A 22,879-nucleotide genomic window follows, 5' to 3' on the forward strand; every position below is an offset into this window, starting at 1 on the left:
GCACCTTCGAGAAACTGTCCACTCTTTGTGCTGTCGTAAGAGCATAAGATCATAAGTGATAGGAGCAGAAACAGGCTATTCGGCCCATCAAGTCTACTCCACCATTCAATCATGGCTGATCCATCTCTTACTCCTAACCACGTTCTCCTGCCTTCTCCCCATAACACATGACACCCGTACTAATCGGGTGTCATGACCTCCATAGCCTTCTGTGGCAAAGATCTCCACAGATTCACCACCCTCTGACTAAAGAAATTCCTCCTCATCTTCTTCTTAAAAGAACATCCTTTAATTCTGAGGCCATGAGTCCCAGACTCTCCAACCAGTGGAAACATCCTCTCCACATCAACTCTATCCAAGCCTTTCACCATTCTGTACGTTTCAATGAAGTCCCCCCTCATTCTTCTAAACTCCAGTGAGTACAGGCCCAGTGCCGCTAAACGCTCATTACATGTGATGCAATTCAAGTCCATTTTGGTAGTCTTTGTAATGGCACCTGATCATGAACTTCAAAGCTAGACTAAAAGCAATCTTGGCAGCTTTGGAATGGCATTCATCACATTCCTGCTCGAAATTAATGATCAACGGAATCTTAATGATTGCTCTACAACATGCCTCATGAATCATACTGGGTCTCTCTTTTAAGCCTTTGTTACAAATCAATTCTTGATGGCTGTAGCATCTGATTTACTGTTCACTCAAAAAGTTGAGTTATTGATTGGCGTTCAGAAGCATTCAATCAATTCACATATTGAATTTAACCTGATGCTGGTGCACATAATGCAATGGGCTTTGATCGATGCCATTGCTAGTCATTTCAAGTATTACCTCCAAGGTGTGCCAGAGCAAAGACAAAGTACATGTTTCATACTCGGTAACGGGTCCACTCTCGTTATGTTTTTATTCTACAAGATATTTTTAGCACAGGTAAAACAAGACTGCATCGTTATGTGCATGAGTTTTTTTCTTTAGATTGAATTATGATGTATTAGTTCCAAATCTGGAGAAAATTACAAGAAGAATCGACAGACGTTAGGATTTTGGAAATTTACTCAAAATGCCGGCAAAAATACATGCATTCATAGCTAAAAAGAGAAAAATATATACAATTTCACATGGAAATCATTTGTCAGAACTGGCCAATAGACAATAGACAATAGGTGCAGGAGTAGGCCATTCAGCCCTTCGAGCCAGCACCGCCATTCAATGCGATCATGGCTGATCACTCTCAATCAGTACCCCGTTCCTGCCTTCTCCCCATACTCCGCTATCCTTAAGAGCTCTATCCAGCTCTCTCTTGAAAGCATCCAACGAACTGGCCTCCACTGCCTTCTGAGGCAGAGAATTCCACACCTTCACCACTCTCTGACTGAAAAAGTTCTTCCTCATCTCCGTTCTAAATGGCCTACCCCTTATTCTTAAGCTGTGGCCCCTTGTTCTGGACTCCCCCAACATTGGGAACATGTTTCCTGCCTCTAATGTGTCCAATCCCCTAATTATCTTATATGTTTCAATAAGATCCCCCCTCATCCTTCTAAATTCCAGTGTATACGACAGTCCCGCCATTCCGGGAATTAACCTAGTGAACCTACGCAATAGCAAGAATATCCTTCCTCAAATTTGGAGACCAAAACTGCACACAGTACTCTAGGTGCGGTCTCACCAGGGCCCGGTACAACTGTAGAAGGACCTCTTTGCTCCTATACTCAACTCCTCTTGTTATGAAGGCCAACATTCCATTGGCTTTCTTCACTGCCTGCTGTACCTGCATGCTTCCTTTCAGTGACTGATGCATTAGGACACCCAGATCTCGTTGAACATCCCCTCTTCCTAACTTGACACCATTCAGATAATAATCTGCCTTTCTATTCTTACTTCCAAAGTGAATAACCTCACACTTATCTACATTAAACTGCATCTGCCATGTATCCGTCCACTCACACAACCTGTCCAAGTCACCCTGCAGCCTTATTGCATCTTCCACACAATTCACACTACCCCCCAGCTTAGTATCATCTGCAAATTTGCTAATGGTACTTTTAATCCCTTCATCTAAGTCATTAATGTATATCGTAAATAGCTGGGGTCCCAGCACCGAACCTTGCGGTACCCCACTGGCCAATGACAAACGGTTTTCTGATAAATATAGAAACCAGAAACTGCAGATGCTGGTTTACCAAGAAAAACCACAAAGAGCTGGAGTAACTCAGTGGTTCAGACAGCATCCCTGGAGAACATGGACAGGTGACATTACAGGTTAGGATGTTTCTGATAAATATCTCAATTGTTAACCTATTTCTTTCCCATTTCAGATCAAGGACCAATGTAACTCCAGCCTTATTTTTGCATGGATAAGCAATTCAATTTTGCAAAGAATAAATTCTGCCACTACTGATGGAATTAATAGCAATTTCTAACATTTAGGTGAAGTACCAAAGTACTTTTGATTGGAATGGAACCCTATCAAAATACTGGTTATACCTTCAGGATAGTAATGATGTTTTTCATAGCAAATAAATGATTAGAGTCAAACATCAAAGGTTTCCACTGTTTACCTATTTCCTTAAAGGCAGATTTCTTTAAGTCTCTTCTCCTGAAACATTTTCATTATAGAAACATTTCTCTAGCTTCATTTTCTTCATTATTCCTTCACTGCATTAACCTTTGAATCAGAATAGCAGTTCTGGACCGAATACATCGATTCGGTATTTTGGAAAAAGCAATAGCTACAAATAGGCAGTTTACCTTTCGCCAAAATTAATCTTTCCACAGTAATTATATTTCTTAACACATCTTGCTGACCTTGAATTACACTTTTTTTACAGACATTTAATTTCCATTGGTATATCTAGAAATTGGGTTTCAACATATTTTGCGGATAAACATGCGTTTTGCATGGTCCACTTTGATCTCCAGAAAGAAATTGCAGAACTGGGTGAAAATTGTTCTGAGGGATTTTGTACACTGTGCATTTTATAGCTGCTGCATCAATTCCATGCTGTTAAGTCAATCGTGCCTTAAGAGAATCATTGCGATGTGCCATTGCGATGGCAATCACTGACCAGTTGCAAAAAGGTGAGGAAAAACATAGGTGAGAGGTGGAAGCAGCAAACTCCAGTGTCAGCAGCCACACCACACATATTCCAATGCCCATCATGAAACCCACTTTATAGATAACCTTCGGAAGCCCGCAGGCCCCTGGGTGGGGGCCGACATCGGGAGCTCCGGCAGCGGCAGCGGCAGCGGCAGCGGCAGCGCCTTCGCCCGCCCCGAATCGTGGGGCTTGGGTCGGCCCGCCGCGGACCTTTCACCGTCCGGCGCGGGGGCTTCAATGTCGGGAGCCCCGACCGCCCCGACGTGGCAACTCCAACAGCCTGACCGCGGGAGAAAACGGCAAAGAGAGAAAAACATTCTGGCCTTCCATCACAGAGAGGAGGGACTGGAGGAGACTCACTGTGATGGATGTTTCTTTTGTTTGGTGTTAGTTTATGATTGTATGTGTTATTGCATTTTTATTGATTATTCTTATTGGTCTTATTGTTGAACTGCGGGTAATGTTTCATTTCACTACACATTTATGTGTATGTGACAAATAAACGACTATTGACTATTGACTATATTGGCAGTGGAAGGCAGATATAACTGCATTTTGGACAATGATACATAACATGAAAATTCTGTGATCATTTGAGGAAACACAGAGTGGAGCTTGTGCTGAAGAACTAAATACTGAAAATGGATCTCAATGGGTCAATCGTTCTTTATTGAATTATTTGAATTACAGTGGAAATATTTTTTTCATACAGTTCAGTAAAGTATTACTGCACATAAGCACAAACCCCAATTAAGTACAAGGTGTACAGAAATAGTCCACTGAGACCATATACAAGAGTCGCCAGGTTTGACACCATTTTCAAAGATCTGGAAGAGTGTAGAGGAGTGAAACGTTGAAGGCCAATGGGAACTCATAAATTTATGTCTCAGCTGATCTACTTTAGTTTAGTTTATTGTCACATGTACCGAGGTACAGTGGAAAGCCATTGTTGCATGCTGATCAGTCAGCAGAAAGACAATACATGATTACAATCGAACCATTTACAGTGTACAGATACAAGATAAGGGAATATCGTTTAGTGCAAGGTAAAGCCAGCAAAGTCCAATCAAGGATAGTCTGAGGGTCACCAAAGAGTTAGACAGTAGTTCAGCACTGCTCTCTGGTTGTGGTAGGGTGACTCAGTTTCCTGTGGGGTACTCCTTGATTTTTGTGCTTAATAAATAAATTTGTAGGTTGCACCTGAAGGCACCATTTAATTTTGATAACTGTTCAAAAGGTCACTGATGTAACTAGTAGAGTGGATAAGGGAGAACCAGTCGATGTGTTGTATCTGGACTTTCAGAAGGCCTTCGACAAGGTCCCACAAAGGAGATTGGTGTACAAACTTAAAGCACACGGTATTGGGGGTTCAGTGTTGAGGTGGATAGAAAATTGGTTGGCGGACAGGAAGCAAAGAGTAGGAATAAACGGGTCCTTTTCGGAATGGCAGGCAGTGACTAGTGGGGTACCGCAAGGCTCGGTGCTGGGACCCCAGTTATTTACAGTGTATATTAATGATTTGGATGAGGGAATTGAATGCAACATCTCTAAGTTTGCGGATGACACGAAGCTGGGTGGCAGTGTTAGCTGCGAGGAGGATGCTAGGAGGCTGCAGAGTGACTTGGATAGATTAGGCAAGTGGGCAAATGCATGGCAGATGCAATATAATGTGGATAAATGTGAGGTTATCCACTTTGGCGGCAAGAACAGGAAAGCAGAGTATTACCTGAATGGTGACCGATTAGGAGAAGGGGAGATGCAACGTGACCTGGGTGTCATGGTGCACCAGTCATTGAAAGCAAGCGTGCAGGTGCAACAGGCAGTGAAGAAAGCGAATGGTATGTTGGCATTCATAGCAAGAGGATTTGAGTTTAGGAGCAGGGAGGTTCTACTGCAGTTGTACAGGGCATTGGTGAGACCGCACCTGGAGTATTGTGTGCAGTTTTGGTCTCCTAATCTGAGGAAAGACGTTCTTGCCTTAGAGGGAGTACAGAGAAGGTTCACCAGATTGATCCCTAGGATGGCGGGACTTTCATATGAAGAAAGACTGGATAGACTAGGCTTGTACTCGCTGGAATTTAGAAGACTGAGGGGGGATCTTATAGAAACATATAAAATTCTTAAGGGGTTGGAGAGGCTAGATGTGGGAAGATTGTTCCCGATGTTGGGGGAGTCCAGAACCAGGGGTCACAGCTTAAGGATAAGGGGGAAGTCTTTTAGGACCGAGATGAGAAAACATTTCTTCACACAGAGAGTGGTGAGTCTGTGGAATTCTCTGCCACAGAAGGTAGTTGAGGCCAGTTCATTGGCTATATTTAAGAGGGAGTTAGATGTGGCCCTTGTGGCTAAAGGGATCAGGGGGTATGGAGAGAAGGCAGGTATAGGTTACTGAGCTGGATGATCAGCCATGATCATATTGAATGGCGGTGCAGGCTCGAAGGGCCGAATGGCCTACTCCTGCACCTATTTTCTATGTTTCTATGTTTCTATGTCATTGTAGAAGTCATTCATAAAAAAACAAAATACTGGAGGAAATCAGCAGATCGAACAGCATCCGAATGGGGGGAAAGAATTATAGACCCAGTACCAGGGCAGAGAGTGGAAAGCCCTAAGTGTGGAATGGAAGATGGTTGGAAAAGAGAGAGGAGAGGAGTGAGGCAGGAGCCGGTAGGTGATAGACCAAGAGGGCGTGAAGGATGAGGGGCAGATGGGGAGGAGCAGAGTAAAATTGGAAGATAAAGCCAAGTGAGGAATACGTGGTAACAGACAAGGGGAAAAAAAAGCAGATTGAGCCAGGTGGAAGAAAGGCCAAGTGGGAACCGCTGTTTGGCGTGTGATAAACAATGACACAAAGGCTACGAGTGCTGAAATCTAATAGGTAAGTAAGGTGATAATGGGAATCATCAAGGGAGAGATGAAGGGCAGTTCCTTCCAATCTACTGCCAGAGGGTTCCCCCATTTTTGTTCCCTTTTCTGTACTCTTCCAAGTTCCTCCATCACCATCACCCATTTTAATTCCCCTGCCCCTCCTGGTTCCATCCAACTACTCTCACATTTTACCGGCATGATCCGCTCCCCCATCTGATTCCATTTGCCCTTCAGCTCTCTCTTTATGGTTTATATTATCACCTTCCTTACTTGGTTGATTGAATTGATTGAGACATACAGCATGGAAACCAGCCCTTTGGTCTACCGACTCCGTGCCAACTATCTATCACCACATTCAACGAGTTCTATTTTATCCCACTTCTCATCCACTCCACACACACTAGGGGCAATTTACAGAGGCCAATGAACCTGCAAATCTGCATGTCTTTGGGATGTTGGAGGAAACCCACAGCCAGCAACCAAGGTCTGGAAGAAACCCTTGTCTCTGGCACTGCAAAGCAGCAGCTCTACCAGCTGCGCCACTGTGTCGCGCTTAGCAAATTCAAACACTTGCAGCAATTGTGTCCCTGCTTATTCCCCCTTAACCATCCCCTCCCTGAATCCTTCCAACTTTTTCCATTGTCTGCTTCCACCTATCACCTACTTGCCTGCCTCTCCCAACTTTATCCCTATCCCACTGCCACCTGGTTCCATCTGCTCTCAATCCTCCATAGTCTAGCTACCATCCGCCAGCGTAGAACATTTCAGCATCTGCAGTTCCTTGTGTCTATCATCTACCAACATCTGCTTCACCACTCCCCATCTCTTCTTTACCTTACCCATCTTACCTCTCCACTCTCAGTCCTGATGCAAAGTCTTGACCCAAATCATTGACAATTCCCCAATTCCCTCCCCCATCTACAGATGCTACTCGATGGCACATGGCACATGGCACAGCGGTAAAGTTGGTGCCTTACAGTGCTTGCAGCGACAGATCCGGTTCGATCCGGACTACGGGTACTGTTTGTACGGAGTTTGTACGTTCTCCCCAGTACCTGCATGGGTTTTCCCCGAGATCTTCGTTTTCCTCCTACACTCTAAAGATGTACAGGTTTGTAGGTAAATTGGCTTGGTAAATGTAAAAATTGTCCCTAATGTGTGTAGGATAGTGTTAATATGCGGGGATCGCTGGTCGGCATGGTTTTCGGTGGACTAAACCCAGTGAGTTCCACCTCCAGTTTGTATTTAGGACCAAATTCCAGCATCGGCAGTCTCTCGTGTCTCCTGATAACACAATTTGCTGTACAACTGATTCTGGGCAAGTATCACTTGTGTTGATGGTAAATGGGCTTGGAAATGCCTAGGTCCATTTTCAGAAATTATTGCAAGCATAATCTAACTACAAACTGCTTTCACATTCAATTTAAGTATTGCCGATTTATGAACTACATCAAAAACCCAGAAAACACAAACATTAAATAAACATTAATTTCAGTGGCGAGCTATCTATTCCCATAGTTTCATTAAAAGGCTGGGATTCTTCCCATTCAAGTTCCATTCACATCACAAATCAATGCCCGAAGAGACGAGACGAATGGATTTTTGCCAGGCAAACCACTGGAAACCTAATTAATTGCTTGTGTTGATTATACTCCAGCTGTAACCATGGACACACATTGGGTATAACCGATACTCATGTTTACTTAACTAGGTTAAGTGCAGTTTATTCTACACGGGGCATTATGTTCATTATTCAAATAGACATTTTATGGAGAGATCTCTGGAATGAGGTCTCAATGTTGTGAAATTTTGAAATTGATTTTTTTTGCTTTGATAAGTTTAAAAAACGTTAAATACAGACATAGAAACATAGAAAATATGTGCAGGAGGAGGCCATTTGGCCCTTCGAGCCAGCACCGCCATTCATTGTGATCATGGCTGATCATCCACAATCAGTAACCCGTGCCTGCCTTCTCCCCATTCCGCTAGCCCCTAGAGCTCTATCTAACAGACAGGCATCATTGTTTTAATCTACTGCTTAATTTATTTAAAATTATGTAAAATATTTAAAACATTGTTTGATTATCTATTCAGCATCCTTCAATCAATGACCTGGTTTCCTATTTTGCTGATGACACACCATTAACAGAGATGGCAAGTCTTCAATGCAAATTTTGACCGGAGTAAAGACAGGCATAAAGCATCAATAATGGGAGTTTAACTTTGAATTTCATTTCACTTTGTCATCTTTGGACACTACCTTTAGTTATTTGCAATCTTGCTATTAATCGTGGGTTACATCAACCTTCACATCTTTACTGTGGCACACCACAGGGCCATTTAACATGCAAGCCCTGGCCAATTATCTTTCACTAACTTCTGGAGTTTTGTTCTATTGCTGCAAGGCTTTGCAATGTGACTTATGCTATAATTCAGTGCTCTTTCTGGCAAAAGTAGACAAGAGAATACTATTTGAATAATAAAAGTACAAAGTAAGAGAAAGGATCCCATTGAAACGTAATGCTTTAGGGGAATTGTTTGGTGTCTGCCTGTGTAGAAATGACATGAACATTTTAATCTTAATTCATGTGTAGGAAGGAACTGCAGATGCTGGTTTAGACCGAAGATAGACACAAAGTGCTGGAGTAACCCAGCAGGTCAGGCAGCATCTCTGGAGAAAAGGAATAGTTGACATTTCGGGTCGGAATCATTCTTCAGACTGAAAATAAAGAGGGCGGCGGGAGCGAAGGAGGAGTTGGGGAGACGAGTCCTAGAGTCCTACAGCACAGAAAGAGGCCCTTCGGCCCATCGTGTCCGCGCCGCCCGTTACCAAACACAGTCTAATTTTAATCCCATTTTCCTGCATTTGGACCGTAGCCCTGAATGTTGTAGCATTTCAAGTGCCCATCCAAATGCCTCTTAAACGTTGTGAGTGTTCCCGCCTCCACCACCACCCCAGGCAGTGAGTTCCAGACTCCAACCACCCTCTGGGTGAAAAAGTTCTTTCTCACATCCCCCCGAAACCTCCCTCCCCTTTGGAGAGGTTGGAAAAGGTCAGAACAAATCAGGGCCGGCAACAGATGACCAAGGAAGGGTAGAGCCCGTAATGTATATTAGATCCAAATTCCTTGGAGCACCATAATTGAGAAAGAGAGCTGAAGAAACACTATTTGGAAATGTGATCCTAAATAATAAACGTTAAGGATACTGCAAGCCGAATGAGTTGCGTTGTGTACAATATTTTTTTCTTCCTGTAGACTACACAAGTAAATAAAACATGAATTCTCAAATCATAATCTTAAATTGCTCAACTTCAATTTTATAAACAACTTGATTAAATAAAAGTTAACATGAAAAATAAAAATAAAAATAAAAATACCTCTTCTTCTTCTAGTAAAATGAGACGCACCAACACAATGTGGATTGCATTGCCAATACTAGGATGATGGAACAAGCTTGCAACCTGTGGCAATGTGATGAGAGAGAAATTAATAGGTTCTTCAGTTCACAAACTCACAAACACAGATTGAAACATATCGTATCCAACCACCGCTACCTTACATTAACCTTGGCGAATGAATGACTGATTATTTTGCACAAGTTCAAAGGCATTGGCTTCTCTCGCAGACCCTAGAGGAACAGCAGAGTAATAATACAATACAATACAATATATCTTTACTGTCATTGTACAGGGGTACAACGAGATTGGGAATGCGCCTCCCATACGATGCAATAAATCAATTAGCTAATCAGTATTAATTTAAACAACCCAATGAAACAAATTAGAACAGTTTTAAAACAGAATAAAGTGCAAGTAGATCCGTGCCGGTTCACTGTGCGATGTGACCATCCGGCTCAGCAGGACTGGTTCATAGCAGCTATGGCCCTGGGGATGAAGCTGTTCCTGAGTCTGGAGGTGCGGGCGTAGAAGGCCTTGTAGCGTCTGCCCGATGGTAGAAGTTCGAACAGATTGTTGCAGGGGTGTGAGTAGTCTTTGTGGATGCTGGTGGCTTTTCTGAGGCATCGTGTGTTGTAGATGCCCTCCAAGGCTGGTAGCTGTGTTTCGATAGTCTTCTGAGCTCTATGGACTACCCGCTGAAGAGTTTTCCTCTCTGCCTCCGTGCAGCTGAGATATCACACAGGGATGCCATGTGTTAGGATGATCTCCTAAAGTCATAAACCTAAAAACATATGGATCGAGCAAGAAATGCTAGTCCATACTTGGCCGGCATGGATGTGATGAGACATCTGCCTCCAAAGTGTTACTGTTTTCTACAATTCCAAATCTTCAGTCTGAAGAAGGGTCTCGACCCGAAACGTCGCCCATTCCTTCTCTCCTAGATGCTGCCTGACCTGCTGAGTTACTCCAGCATTTTGTGATATCTACAATTCCAAACTTCTCCAAAGAAAACAAGATCTTTATTTTCCACCTTCAAATATACTAAGATATATCTTCAGTCACTTTATAAGAGTTTTATGAAACAAAATTTGATACTGAACCACACAAGAAGATATTAGGGATGATATTCATTAGCTGGTTAAATGATTTAATTTTAAGAAACATCTCAAAGTGGGAAAGGGAAGTGCAAAGATGGAAGGTTTATTGAATGAATTCCAGATCCTGCAACCATTTACATAGAAGGATGGGTGGCACAGTGGCACAGCAGTAGAGTTGCTGCCTTACAGTGCCAGAGACCCGGGATCGATCCTGACTAGGGGTGCTGTCTATATGGAATTTTGTACATTCTCCCCCGTGACCTACATGTGTTTTCTGGTTTCCTCAAGTCAAGTCAAGTCAAGTCACCCGCACAAAGATGTACAGGTTTGTCGGCTAATTGGCTTGGTAAAAATTGTAAATTGTCCCTAGTGTGTGTAGGATAGTGTTAGTGTGCTGACTCGGTGGGCCGAAGGGCCTGTTTCCGCACTGTATCTCTAAACTAAAACCTAATGGCCATCAGCAGTGAAAGGATCAATTTCAGACCTGCTCAGGACAGTATCATTTGAGCCATACTGATTTTTTCCCCCATTTCCTCACAGAATGTCGCTTTGAGTACCAATCGAAGCTGGATCATTTTGAGCCGCAGTTAAGGGTTAACCACATGGGTGGGTCTGTAGTCACACTCAGGCCAGAGCTGGTAAGGATCGCTGATTTCCTTCCCAGAGGACGCCTGTGAACCGGATATGTTTCATGAGTTTAGTAATCATGCCTACTGATAAATTGTCAAGGTGTCTCGATACCAGTCAGTAACAACTGCAAAACTACCAATCCCTTAAATATTTCAGAAGGATATAGAACTGGATGAATAAGTCCATGAGTACAAGTAAATGTAGCCGAATTCAAGGAAGAGTATTGTAAAACTGAGATGTCAATTAACTGGTTGCCATTGTTGCATGGGAGTGTGATGAAATAGTTAAATCCAGACGTCTGTGGTGGGAAAATTAATGGAAAAGATACTTAGGGACAATATATATAATTATTTGGATAATCAAGGCCTGATTAGAAACAGTCAACATGGATTTGTGCCTGGAAGGTCATGTTTGACTAATCTTCTTGAATTTTTTGAAGAGGTTACCAGGGAAATTGATAAGGGCAAGGCTGTGGATGTTGTCTATATGGACTTCAGTAAGGCATTTGACAAGGTTCCACATGGAAGGTTGATTAAGAAGGTTAAATCGTTGGGTGTTAATAGTGAGGTTGCAAGATGGATTCAACAATGGCTGAATGGGAGATACCAGAGGGTAACGGTTGACAATTGTATGTCAGGTTGGAGGCCAGTGTCTAGTGGAGTGCCCCAAGGATCTGTGTTGGGTCCACTGTTGTTTGTCATTTACATTAATGATCTGGATGATGGTGTGGCAAATTGGATTAGTAAATATGCAGATGATACTAAGATAGGTGGAGTAGTTGATAGTGAGGTAGATTTTCAAAGTCTACAGAGAGACTTGGGCCTTTTGGAAGGGTGGGCTGAAAGATGGCAGATGTAGTTTAATGCTGATAAGTGTGAGGTGCTGCATTTTGGTAGGACAAATCAAAATAGGACGTACAGGGTAAATGGTAGGGAATTGAGGAATGCAGTGGAACAGAGGGATCTGGGAATAACTGTGCATTGTTCCCTGAAGGTGGAATCTCATGTGGATAGGGTGGTGAAGAAGGCGTTTGGTATGCTTGCCTTTATAAATCAGAGCATCGAGTATAGAAGTTGGGATGTAATGTTGAAATTGTACAGGGCATTGGTGAGGCCGAATCTGGAGTATGGTGTGCAGTTCTGGTCGCCAAATTATAGGAAGGATATCGACAAAATGGAGAGGGTACAGAGGAGATTTACTAGAATGTTGCCTGGGTTTCAGCACTTAGGCTACAGAGAGAGGTTGAACAGGTTGGGTCTTTATTCTTTGGAGCGTAGAAGGTTGAGGGGGGACTTGATAGAGGTTTTTTAAATTCTGAGAGGGACGGACAGAGTTGACGTGGGTAGGCTTTTCCCTTTGAGAGTGGGGAAGATTCCAACAAGGGGACATAGCTTCAGAATTGAGGGACAAAGGTTTAGGGGTAACATGAGGGGGAACTTCTTTACTCAGAGGGTTGTGGCTGTATGGAATGGGCTTCCGGTGGAAGTGGTGGAGGCTGGCTCGATTTTATTATTTAAGAGTAAATTGGATAGGTATATGGATGAGAGGGGATTAGAGGGTTATGGTCTGAGTGCAGGTAGATGAGACTAGGTCAGGGAGAATGGTCGGCGTGGACTGGTAGGGCCGGACAGGCCTGTTTCCATGTTGTAGTTGTTATATGTTATATGTTATATGTAACAAGAAAATTGATCACATTTTCAGCAGCTGGTGCCTCATTGGATAGTGGTGGAAATAAGAGGCCTTAATGACAGTGCAGACATCTGATGAGAGGCTCAGGTCAGGGATGGATATAACCAAGATTACAAACAGGTCGATTCACACTGAGAATAGAAATTGTCTCTCAGGTCCGATAAGTAATAGAGTACACTGGAACGGCAGATTGTGCTCTTGAAAAGCCATAACCTGCAAACATATGGAGCAGGAAGTGCTCGTCAATACTTGACAGGCAGGGATGTGCTGAGTCATATGTCTCCTGCTGTGCTGTTGACCTGTGCAATTCCAAACTTCTACAAAGAAAATGACATGCTTATTTTCCACCTTCAAACATAGTAACTTTAATATTCAGTCGCTTTATACGAGTTTTTTATCAAACAAAATCTGATACTGAACTGCATCTGGAGATATATGGGATGATATTTTGACTGCGAGCAAACTTAATCACACATAAGAAGAAGGGTCTCGACCGAAAACGTCACTCACTCCTTCTCTCCAGAGAAGCTGCCTGGCCTGCTGAGTTACTCCAGCTTTTTGTGTCTACCTTTAATCACACACAAAATCACACATTTCCATTTTATTTTGCAAATATCATACCCATTGAATTACATGTCAAAGTTCTGCATTGGTTATTATAATTAATGCGTGTAGACTTTTCTTAAAACTGAACTCTACTCCCATGGACATGTTTTGCCATGCTAGGTGACGTCTCTAAGGTTTGTATAGACGCACTGCATATTGGTAACGCAATATAGTAGAATACAAGAATGTATGAAGTAAGATCACAATTTAAATGAGGAACGCATCCACTAATGGTAAACATTAGATGCAACAGTAAGCTGTATGCATTCTTATCCATAGACTTTAAATGCTCAGAATGAGTTTAGTACCTCGATCAGTTGTTTGACATTTCATGCAAATTGTTTCATGCAAAGTATATTTTATGCATTCAAGTTCATCCTGATGAATGGTGACACGACAACCATTAGGATAATGATAGGACGAATTTCTCTCAATATTCAAAAGTGGAGTCAGTGGACGTAAAAGGCAGAATTTCCCCCTATTTGTATCTTGTGATTCTCAGTGTTCAGCCATTGTAATGTGAGCTGAAGATCAGAGGATGTATACAAGAAATAACCAAGACTGAATGAGCCAAAGAAGAAATAATAGATCACGCTAATTCCAGGGATGAATTAATTTTGGCCCTCGGGAATCATCAGCAGAAGAGATAGTAAGCTGTGTGAAAAGATGATGTTAAAATAATGAAGTGCTGGCCGATGAGAATTTAGCAACATGCTCTCCCTCAGTGATTCCTCCTGCCCTCCAACTCTCCCAGTTCTCCCACTGTCTTCCTGTCTCCTACTACATCCTATCTTTGTCCCGCCCCCTCCCCTGACATCAGCCCGAAGAAGGGTCTCGACCCAAAACGTCACCCATTCCTTCTCTCCTCAGATGCTGCCTGACCCGCTGAGTTATTCCAGCATTTTGTGTCTACCTTCAATTTGAACCAGCATCTGCAGTTAGGTTCCTATCCATTTACAATCAATCATCTTGCAGGAATCCCATTTTATTCTGCCTGCATTGCCCCTCATGTGTCGTCGTCCCCCGTCCCCGTTCCCTCCCCCCCATCAAGTTCTACGAGTTACCGACACAGTAGGTGCAATGTACAGTGACCAACCCACCCACCCGCATGTTGTGGAATGCGAGAGGAAATCAGAGTACTTGGCGAAAATACACACAGTCACGGAATAAATGACAAAATAGTGCCAGGATCACTGGAACTTCGAGGCAGCATTTTTACAAGCTGTGCTTCTGTCCACATGCCGAAAGCTAACTACAAAATAAGTGACTGGGTTTAGTACAGGCTACTCCTTTGGACAGTGAATGGTCAGGAAAAATACATCAGCTGCTGTTTTTCTGATGGATGATCACAGCTGGACTCAAACAAGTCCGTGTTCAATAACAGCACGCGTCCTTTCCAACCGGGATCACTCGACTGCAATCAGACCCAGTTGATATTTCTCTTCCCTCCAATCATGCCCTCCAGGTATGTAGGTTAATTGGCTGGGTAAATGTAAAAATTGTCCCTAGTGGGTGTAGGATAGTGTTAATGTGCGGGGATCGCTGGGCGGTGCAGACTTGGTGGACCGAAAAGGCCTGTTTCCGCGCTGTATATATATGATATGATATGATATGATATGATGCCATGAAAAGAAATTGCAGTTCCTCTGTCAACACCTTGTCAATTAATTCATCAATAAACTGGATATGACATGAAAACGTAACAGAATTTAAATTTCTGTACTTCACAGTTGAAAAATGTCTCTCCCAGTGACATTCCTGCATTGCAAAGTATGCGATTGTCAGCACTTCCCCAGGGATGTCGTGATTACACCAACATATTCAGAAGGTAACATATCCCCGCAGCCAATTGCACACCTTGTAAACCCTCTTCGACACAATTTCCACTCTATCACATTTTCTCCGACTGGCATTTTCCTACATTTTAAACCAAGTTTCATTCCAGGCAGAAATGGAACAGAGAAATAGGTGTGGACAGAATTTACCTTCACCCTTGACACAATGAATGCATCAGCAGAGCCCTTACCGGTACTTGATTCATCCAGCAGTAATTGCAATAAGTTGTTTATGAAATAAATTAAAACCCAAGAAGGAAACTAGAGTTACAGGGCCTGGACTGGGCAGTACTAAGGGTGGCACTGTGACACAGTGGTAGAGTTGCTGCCTTACAGTGTCAGAGACCTGGGTTCAAAGATTGTAAATCTATGCCCCTGTTTTTTTTGCCATTAACCAAGTTTGTCATAATTGTGTACCCCATTTCCTCATGAATAACATATACCATTCCTGGGAATCTCCTTATAATTTGCCCACAAAAAAATCTTCGTTTAGTTTCGAAACTAAGCCCGGAATCGAAGGGCAGTCCCACCAAGTCTGCACCGGCCAGCGATCGCCCATATACTAGTTCTAAGTTTATCCCACTTTTACATCCTGCACACTACAGAAGCCAATTAATCTACAATTAATGTGCAGCACAGTGGCACAACAGTAGACTTGCTGCCTTACATCGCCAGAGACCCGGGTTCAATCCCAACTACAAGTTCTGCCTGTGTGGAGTTTACACGTTCTCCCTGTGACCGTGTGGGTTTTCTACGGGTGCTCCAGTTTTCTCCCAAAGATTTGTAGGTTAATTGGCTTCTGCAAATTATCCCGAGAGTGGGATAGAATGAGTGCACAGGGTGATTCTTGGCCGGCGTGGCCCCAATGGGCTGAAGGGCCTTTTCCATGCTGTATCTCTAAACTGAACAAAGCTGCACGTCTTTGAAACGTGGGAAGAAACTGGAGCACCCAGAGAAAACCCATGCGGTGACAGGGAGAATGGACAAACTCTGTAAAGACAGCAACCATTGTCAGGATCGACCCCAGATCTCTGGCACTATAAAGCAGCAACTCTACCGCTGCACCACTGTCCAGTGCCACTTATCAACTAATGCGCCAGGTGTCAGGAGCAGAAGTCAGCGGGAAAGTGGTTCTAATAGTGTAAGAAAATAACTGCACATGCTGGTACAAATCGAAGGTATTCGTTAACAAAATGCTGGAGTTACTCCAGCATTTTGTGAATAAATACCTTCGGAAAGTGGTTCTGAGCATTTACAGCTGGTGAAGTGCTGAAATCAGTTATCACATTAAATTTTTTTACTGCAGAAAACATACGTCAGAAATTTCAAAAATTGTTGATCTTGTTGAAACACACAAAACGCTCCAAGCAAAGCTGATGGTTTCATTTAACCGAGGTGCCCAGAACCAGGTGACACAAAGCAAGGGATCGGCTATTCAGAGCAGAGGCAACAAGATATTTCTTCACCTGGAGAGTTGTGAATCTTTGGAAATTCAAGAGTCCGTGAAACCTTGGCTACTGGGAATATTTAAGGCAGAGGTCAATAGAATCAGGAATCTAGAGCTAATATGGGGTAAAGATCAGCCATGATCTTATTGAATGGAGGAGCAGATCTGAAGGATAGCATCATTACTATGGGCAGCATAGTAGCACAGTGGTAGAGCTGCTGCCACACAGCACCAGAGACCCAGGTTCGATCCTGACCTCGGGGTGGGGGCGCCTGTACACGTTTGCATGTTACCTCTGTGACCGCATGGGTTTTCTCCGGTTTCCTCCCACATTCCAAAGATGTGCAAGTTTGTAGGTTATAGACAATAGACAATAGACAATAGGTGCAGGAGTAGGCCAGTCGGCTCTTCGAGCCAGCACCGCCATTCAATTTGATCATGGCTGATCATTCTCGTTCCTGCCTTCTCCCCATACCCCCTGACTCCGCTATCCTTAAGAGCTCTATCTAGCTCTCTCTTGAATGCATTCAGAGAATTGGCCTCCACTGCCTTCTGAGGCAGAGAATTCCACAGATTCACAACTCTCTAACTGAAAAAGTTTTTCCTCATTTCCGTTCTAAATTGCCTACCCCTTATTCTTAAACTGTGGCCCCTTGTTCTGGACTCTCCCAACATTGGGAACATGTTTCCTGCCTCTAACGGGAGCTCCAGCCGTAGCAGCTTCGACCGCCCCGGAGCGTGAGGTTTGATCGACCCGCTCGCAGGCCCTTCATCGCCCTGCGTGGCTCGGCCGCGGCACTTTCCATCGCCCGGTGGGGGCTCAGGACCTTCATCGGCCTGCTCGGCTTGGCCCTGGGACTTTCCATCGCCCGGTGGGGGCTTCAAAAGTCGGGAGCCTCGATCGCCTCGTGGCACCACGGGAGAAGAATGAGGAGGAGATAAGACTTTTCTTTGCCTTCCATCACAGTGAGGGTGTGCCTGGAGCAATCACTGTGATGGCTGTTTGTGTTAAAATTGTAATTGTGTGTCTTGTGTTCTTTATTGTCTACTGCCGGACCCTGACGTGAGAGGACGCTGGCGCTATTTGTTCGCCGCTTCTCCGTCAGGATAGTTCGTCTGTTTGTTTTTATGTCATGACTGTTTTGTAAAGCGTCTTTGAGCATTTGGAAAAGCGCTATATAAAATAAATGTTTATTATTATTATTATTATAACGTGTCCAACCCCTTAATAATCTTATACGTTTCGATAAGATCCCCTCTCATCCTTCTAAATGCCAGTGTATACAAGCCTAGTCGCTCCAGTCTTTCAACATATGACAGTCCCGCCATTCGGGGAATTAACCTAGTATTAATTGACTTCTGTAAATTGTCTCTCATGTGTAGGATGCGAACTGGGATAACAAAACTAGAGTAAGGGTGAACGTTGGTCGGCATGGATTCATTGGGCCGGAGAGCCTGTTTGCACGCTGTATCTCTAGTTTATTATTCCTGCTCCCATTTTCTAAAAGACAAGGGTGTACATTAATATTTAATTGATCTTACCATATTTATAATAGTAAAGATATATGACTGCACGTTTTCACTCCCATGGTATTCTATCATTTTAGTGTCAGCCACCACTAAAGTTTCAACCCATCGTTCTTTGCTGATTGATCGTTGAGAAATTCTGCGCCCTTTTCTATGGGTCTCTTCCCATCGCTCCCTCTGTCTCTCTGTCTTCAGGATATTACTGAACGTATCTGTTCACAGAAAAAAAGACACATGTATCAGCAATACATTCATCTGATCACTGACTTAAAATGTTCATTCTGTTCTTCTCTTCATAAATCCCTGTTGAATATCCCAAGCATTTGCTGTATTTACACCATAGATTTTAATCTCCATAACCTTGCTAACTTTGCCCTTATCCATTGGGTCATAAACCACACTTCAATGAACTCCACTTTATTTAACCCTATCTCCACCCATCTTCCCAAATTGTTTTGTTGCCATCATCAATATCACCACTGAGGGTGTTTGTATTTCAAGCCGAAGAGAAGGATAGAATACTCTTAAAGCCACTCTTTTAGATCACAAACATGGCCTTTAAAAATATCATACTGATCTACATACTCAAATCACAGCAACACAGTATTGCAGCTAGTAGAGCTGTTGCCTCACATTTCCATTAACCCTGGTTCAATCCTGACCTGGGGTGTTCCCTGTGACTGTGGGTTTCTTCCGGGTGCTCTGGTTTCCTCCCACGTCCCACAAACATGCTAGTTGTTAGGATAATTGGCTACTGCAAATTGTCCCGACTGTGTTGATGCGTGATAGAAGCTGATAAGAATGAATGGGAATGGGAGAAAAATGAAGCATTCAAGCCGCATTAGTGTTGTAAAAATGGGCGTTTGATGGGTCACATGGACTCTGTGAGCTGAAGGGCCTTTTTCCATGTTATACCTTTCAGCAGTTCTATGATTGATATATGGAGTCATAGATTCATACAGCATGAAAACAGATCCTTTGGCCCAATTTGTCCTTGCTGGCAGAGATTTGCTAGTCCCATTTGCTTACATTCGGCACATATTTATCCATATCTTTCCTATCCCATGTATCAGTGCAGGTACCATTTAAATGCTGTTATAGTACTTGCTTCAACTATCTCCTCCCTGGCAGCTCATTCCATATACCCACCACACTATGAGTGCAAAGTTGCCCCTCAGGTTCCTCTTAAATTTTTCACCTCTCACCTTAAACCTGTGTCTTCTGGTTCTCGATTCCACTACTCTGGGTAAAAGACTCCATGCATTCACCCTATCTATTTGGCTCATGATTTTATATTCTATAAGACCACTAATCAGCCTCCTGCGCTCCAAGGAATAAAGTCTAGTCTGCCAAACCACTCCCTGCAGCTCAGACCCTTGAGTCCTGGCAACATCCTTGCAAATCTTCTCTGCACTCTTTCTAGCTTAATGGTATCCTTCCTCTAGCAGGATGACCAAAAGTTAACATATCACTCCAAATGTAACCTCAGCAACATCATGTGATACTTTAACATAACATCCCAATTTCTATACTCATGGTCCAATGTACCAAAAGCTTCGTTACCACCCTCTCCACGCCCCTTTCAGCCCACCTCAGAGCCATTCCTCAGTCCACTTTCTGAACTGATCAAGATCCTGGTACAATTTTTGATCAACCATTTTCATTCAGAACCTCTCGACTGTAATACAGACTGTCCAGTGACAATGAGCACTGATTACGCCCATGAATGAAACGAACATCTGTTTCTCAAATGGGCACCAAATATCTGTTTCTTATGTCATCGAAAGTTGGATAGGCAGCACATTTCTAATGTTTAATGAGTTTCCATGTTCCTTCCATCACAGATGTCCAGTTTGCAGTTAAAATCCAATTTATTTTGTTTAAAGCTCAAATGGATTGCTGCTGAAAACAAACTAAGCATTTTTGATTTAGAATAAATGATGCAATTCCTTAATCAGCTAAATGAATGCTACATAAGTGCTAGAAAATTATTATTTTTTGAAAAGCAGAGGCTGGAAAAACAAAACAAAATCAGAAAATACCAAAATCGCTCAGGTCTGGCAACATCTGTGAAAGCAAATTGGAGTTATTACTTAGTCATTGGGTGATACAGTGTGGAAACAGGCCCTTCAGCGCAACTTGCCCACATCAATCAATATGTCCCATCTACACTAGTCCCACCTGCCTGCATTTGACCCATATCCATCCAAACCTGCCCTATGCATGTACCTGTCTAATTGTTTCTTAAACATTGCAATAGTCCCTGCCTCAACTATCTCCTCTGGCAGCTCATTCAATACACAGTACAATACAAATACAATACAATACTTCAATACAAAAAGCTACCCTACAGATTCCTATTAAATCATTTTCTTTCAACCTAAACCCATGTCCTCTGATTCTCGATTCCCCTACTCTGAGCAAGAGACTGTGCGTTTACCTGATCTATTCCTGTCATGATTTTATACACTTCTATCAGAGATCCTTCACAAGTGTCATCTGTTAGTTCCTTCATTCCTGGAAAAACAAGATACAAATTCCCTAAAGCTAATATTCTCAGAATTGTGCAAAAAAATAGATTTGCCTGATTACTTCTGGCTGTGGTATAAATCTTTTGTTCGTACAACGATATGAATGTAGCAGAATTATGGTGAATGCATGGTACTAGATTATGGTGAATGCATGTTACTAGATTTGTATGGGAAGAAGGTAATGTCATTACATTCAATTATAAAGGACAGGGGGGGAAAAAAGCTTCTTCTATTTTACAAAAGATGAATTTGGTGCAAAGAATAACACTGTCAATAATGATAATGAAAATCATACAGTATATCAAGACTCATTTCTCCACTTCTTTCCACCCTTTGTTCAGAATCAGTTTTATTTAAATAGGAGTAATTCCTTTATCTTTACATTGTGTGTAGAAAATTGTAAACATTAATTACTCTCTGGGTAATTAATGCTACTTAAATTTCTATTTATCGTTTATGGCCTGAAGTTTTAATAGCTCATACTTCAAAGTAAAAGTACTCATTACAATTTAATGAGAGTGCTTTCCCTGCACATGGGATCCCATGCAAAGTGTGAAGACTGGCTTCCACCTTTGAGTTTTTATGGCTGTAAAGTTGCTTTGCATTTAATGTTTCTCACAAGGCATTCCGCAATACAGCAAAACCATACAAGACCTGGTCTGGATTGCACCTTAATGGATTTACAGTCCACAGAAGTGGGAGCTGACTACACGGGTGATTCATATTCAGCATCTGCTCACTTCCCAAGGTTGTAGGAAAGAACTTACACGGGAGGTTAAACTTCTCAATGGAAATAGTTATCACGAGAATGCATGAAAACTTTATGCATGGGTACAGCATTCTGACTCTTGTTATATATTATTTTTCAATTCCACGGCATCTCTGGCAAGGCCAACATTTACTATCCATTATTTATTTCCATTGAGAAAACATGAACTGTTTTCTATTTGTTCAATGAATCCCAATCAATGCCTCTGATCCATAAACCAATTAAGTTTAAATCTACATGTCTGCATTTTTTTACCGAGCTAACTATAAATTCAAACATCTCTAATACTGAGGAAAAATAATGGTTTCCCTTTCATAAATGGGTGCTGAACTACTATCATATCATATTTTATCATATTTTATCCGATAAAATATCGGATTTTTATCGGTAAATAAAAATTTATAATAATAAATAAACAATAATATCCATCCAATCATTTTTTAAATGTCAAACTATCCAGTTATTATGTTCACGTAGTCATAGAGTCATACTGCATGGAAACAACCCATTCCATGCCGACAAAGATGTCCCATCACTGTATGATCTGGGACCCACCACTCTGTGTTACTGGAACTGGAAGAGATTTCAGAGAAAGATATAGCTGCAGTCATGGAGGGTTTAAACCATGGAGGGATTGGCATGTCCCCTACAACTCTCACCAACTTCAACAGATGCACCATAGAAAGCATTTTATCAGGATGCACCACAGCTTGGTTTGGGAACAGCTCCATCCAAGATCGCAAGACCCAAGGCGCAGCCCAGACTATCACACAAACCAACCTCCCTTCTAATGACTCCATTTATATCTCACGCTGCCTCGGCAAGACCATCAATATAATCAAGGACAAGTTGCCATTCCCTCTACTCTCTCCCATCAGGCAAAACATATAGAAGTGTGAAAATGCACACATTCAGATTCAGGGACAATTTCTTCCCAGCTGTTAACAAGCAACTGAATCATCCTACCACAACCAGAGAGCAGTGCTGAACTTCTATCTACGTCATTGGACTATCCACGATCGGACTTTGCTGGCTTTACCTTGCACTATCTATGTCACTGGAATTTAGAAGGATGAGAGGGGATCTTATTGAAACATATAAGATTATTAAGGGGTTGGACACGTTAGAGGCAGGAAACATGTTCCCAATGTTGGGGGAGTCCAGAACCAGGGGCCACAGTTTAAAAATAAGGGGTAGGCCATTTAGAACGGAGATGAGGAAAAACATTTTCAGTCAGAGAGTTGTAAATCTGTGAAATTCACAGCCTCAGAAGGCAGTGGAGGCCAATTCTCTGAATGCATTCAAGAAAGAGCTGGATAGAGCTCTTAAGGATAGCGGAGTCAGGGGGTATGGGGAGAAGGCAGGAACGGGGTACTGATTGAGAAT

At 42.6% G+C, this 22,879-nt stretch overlaps 1 protein-coding gene across 1 annotated transcript in view; it reads right to left on the reverse strand.

Moving 5' to 3' along the window:
• The window catches only part of LOC144608742 (A disintegrin and metalloproteinase with thrombospondin motifs 12-like), a 417,538-nt gene that overhangs the window by 212,903 nt on the left and 181,756 nt on the right, over positions 1–22,879 (reverse strand). The window contains exons 4-5 of the mRNA XM_078426828.1: positions 18,209–18,405; positions 9,342–9,425 (exon numbers count right to left, since the gene is read on the reverse strand). Coding sequence (XP_078282954.1) covers positions 9,342–9,425; positions 18,209–18,405 — 281 coding nt within the window. The remainder of the gene's footprint in view (positions 1–9,341; positions 9,426–18,208; positions 18,406–22,879) is intronic.

Source organism: Rhinoraja longicauda, chromosome 1, assembly GCF_053455715.1.
Source record: "Rhinoraja longicauda isolate Sanriku21f chromosome 1, sRhiLon1.1, whole genome shotgun sequence".
Taxonomy (NCBI): Eukaryota; Metazoa; Chordata; class Chondrichthyes; order Rajiformes; family Arhynchobatidae; genus Rhinoraja; species Rhinoraja longicauda.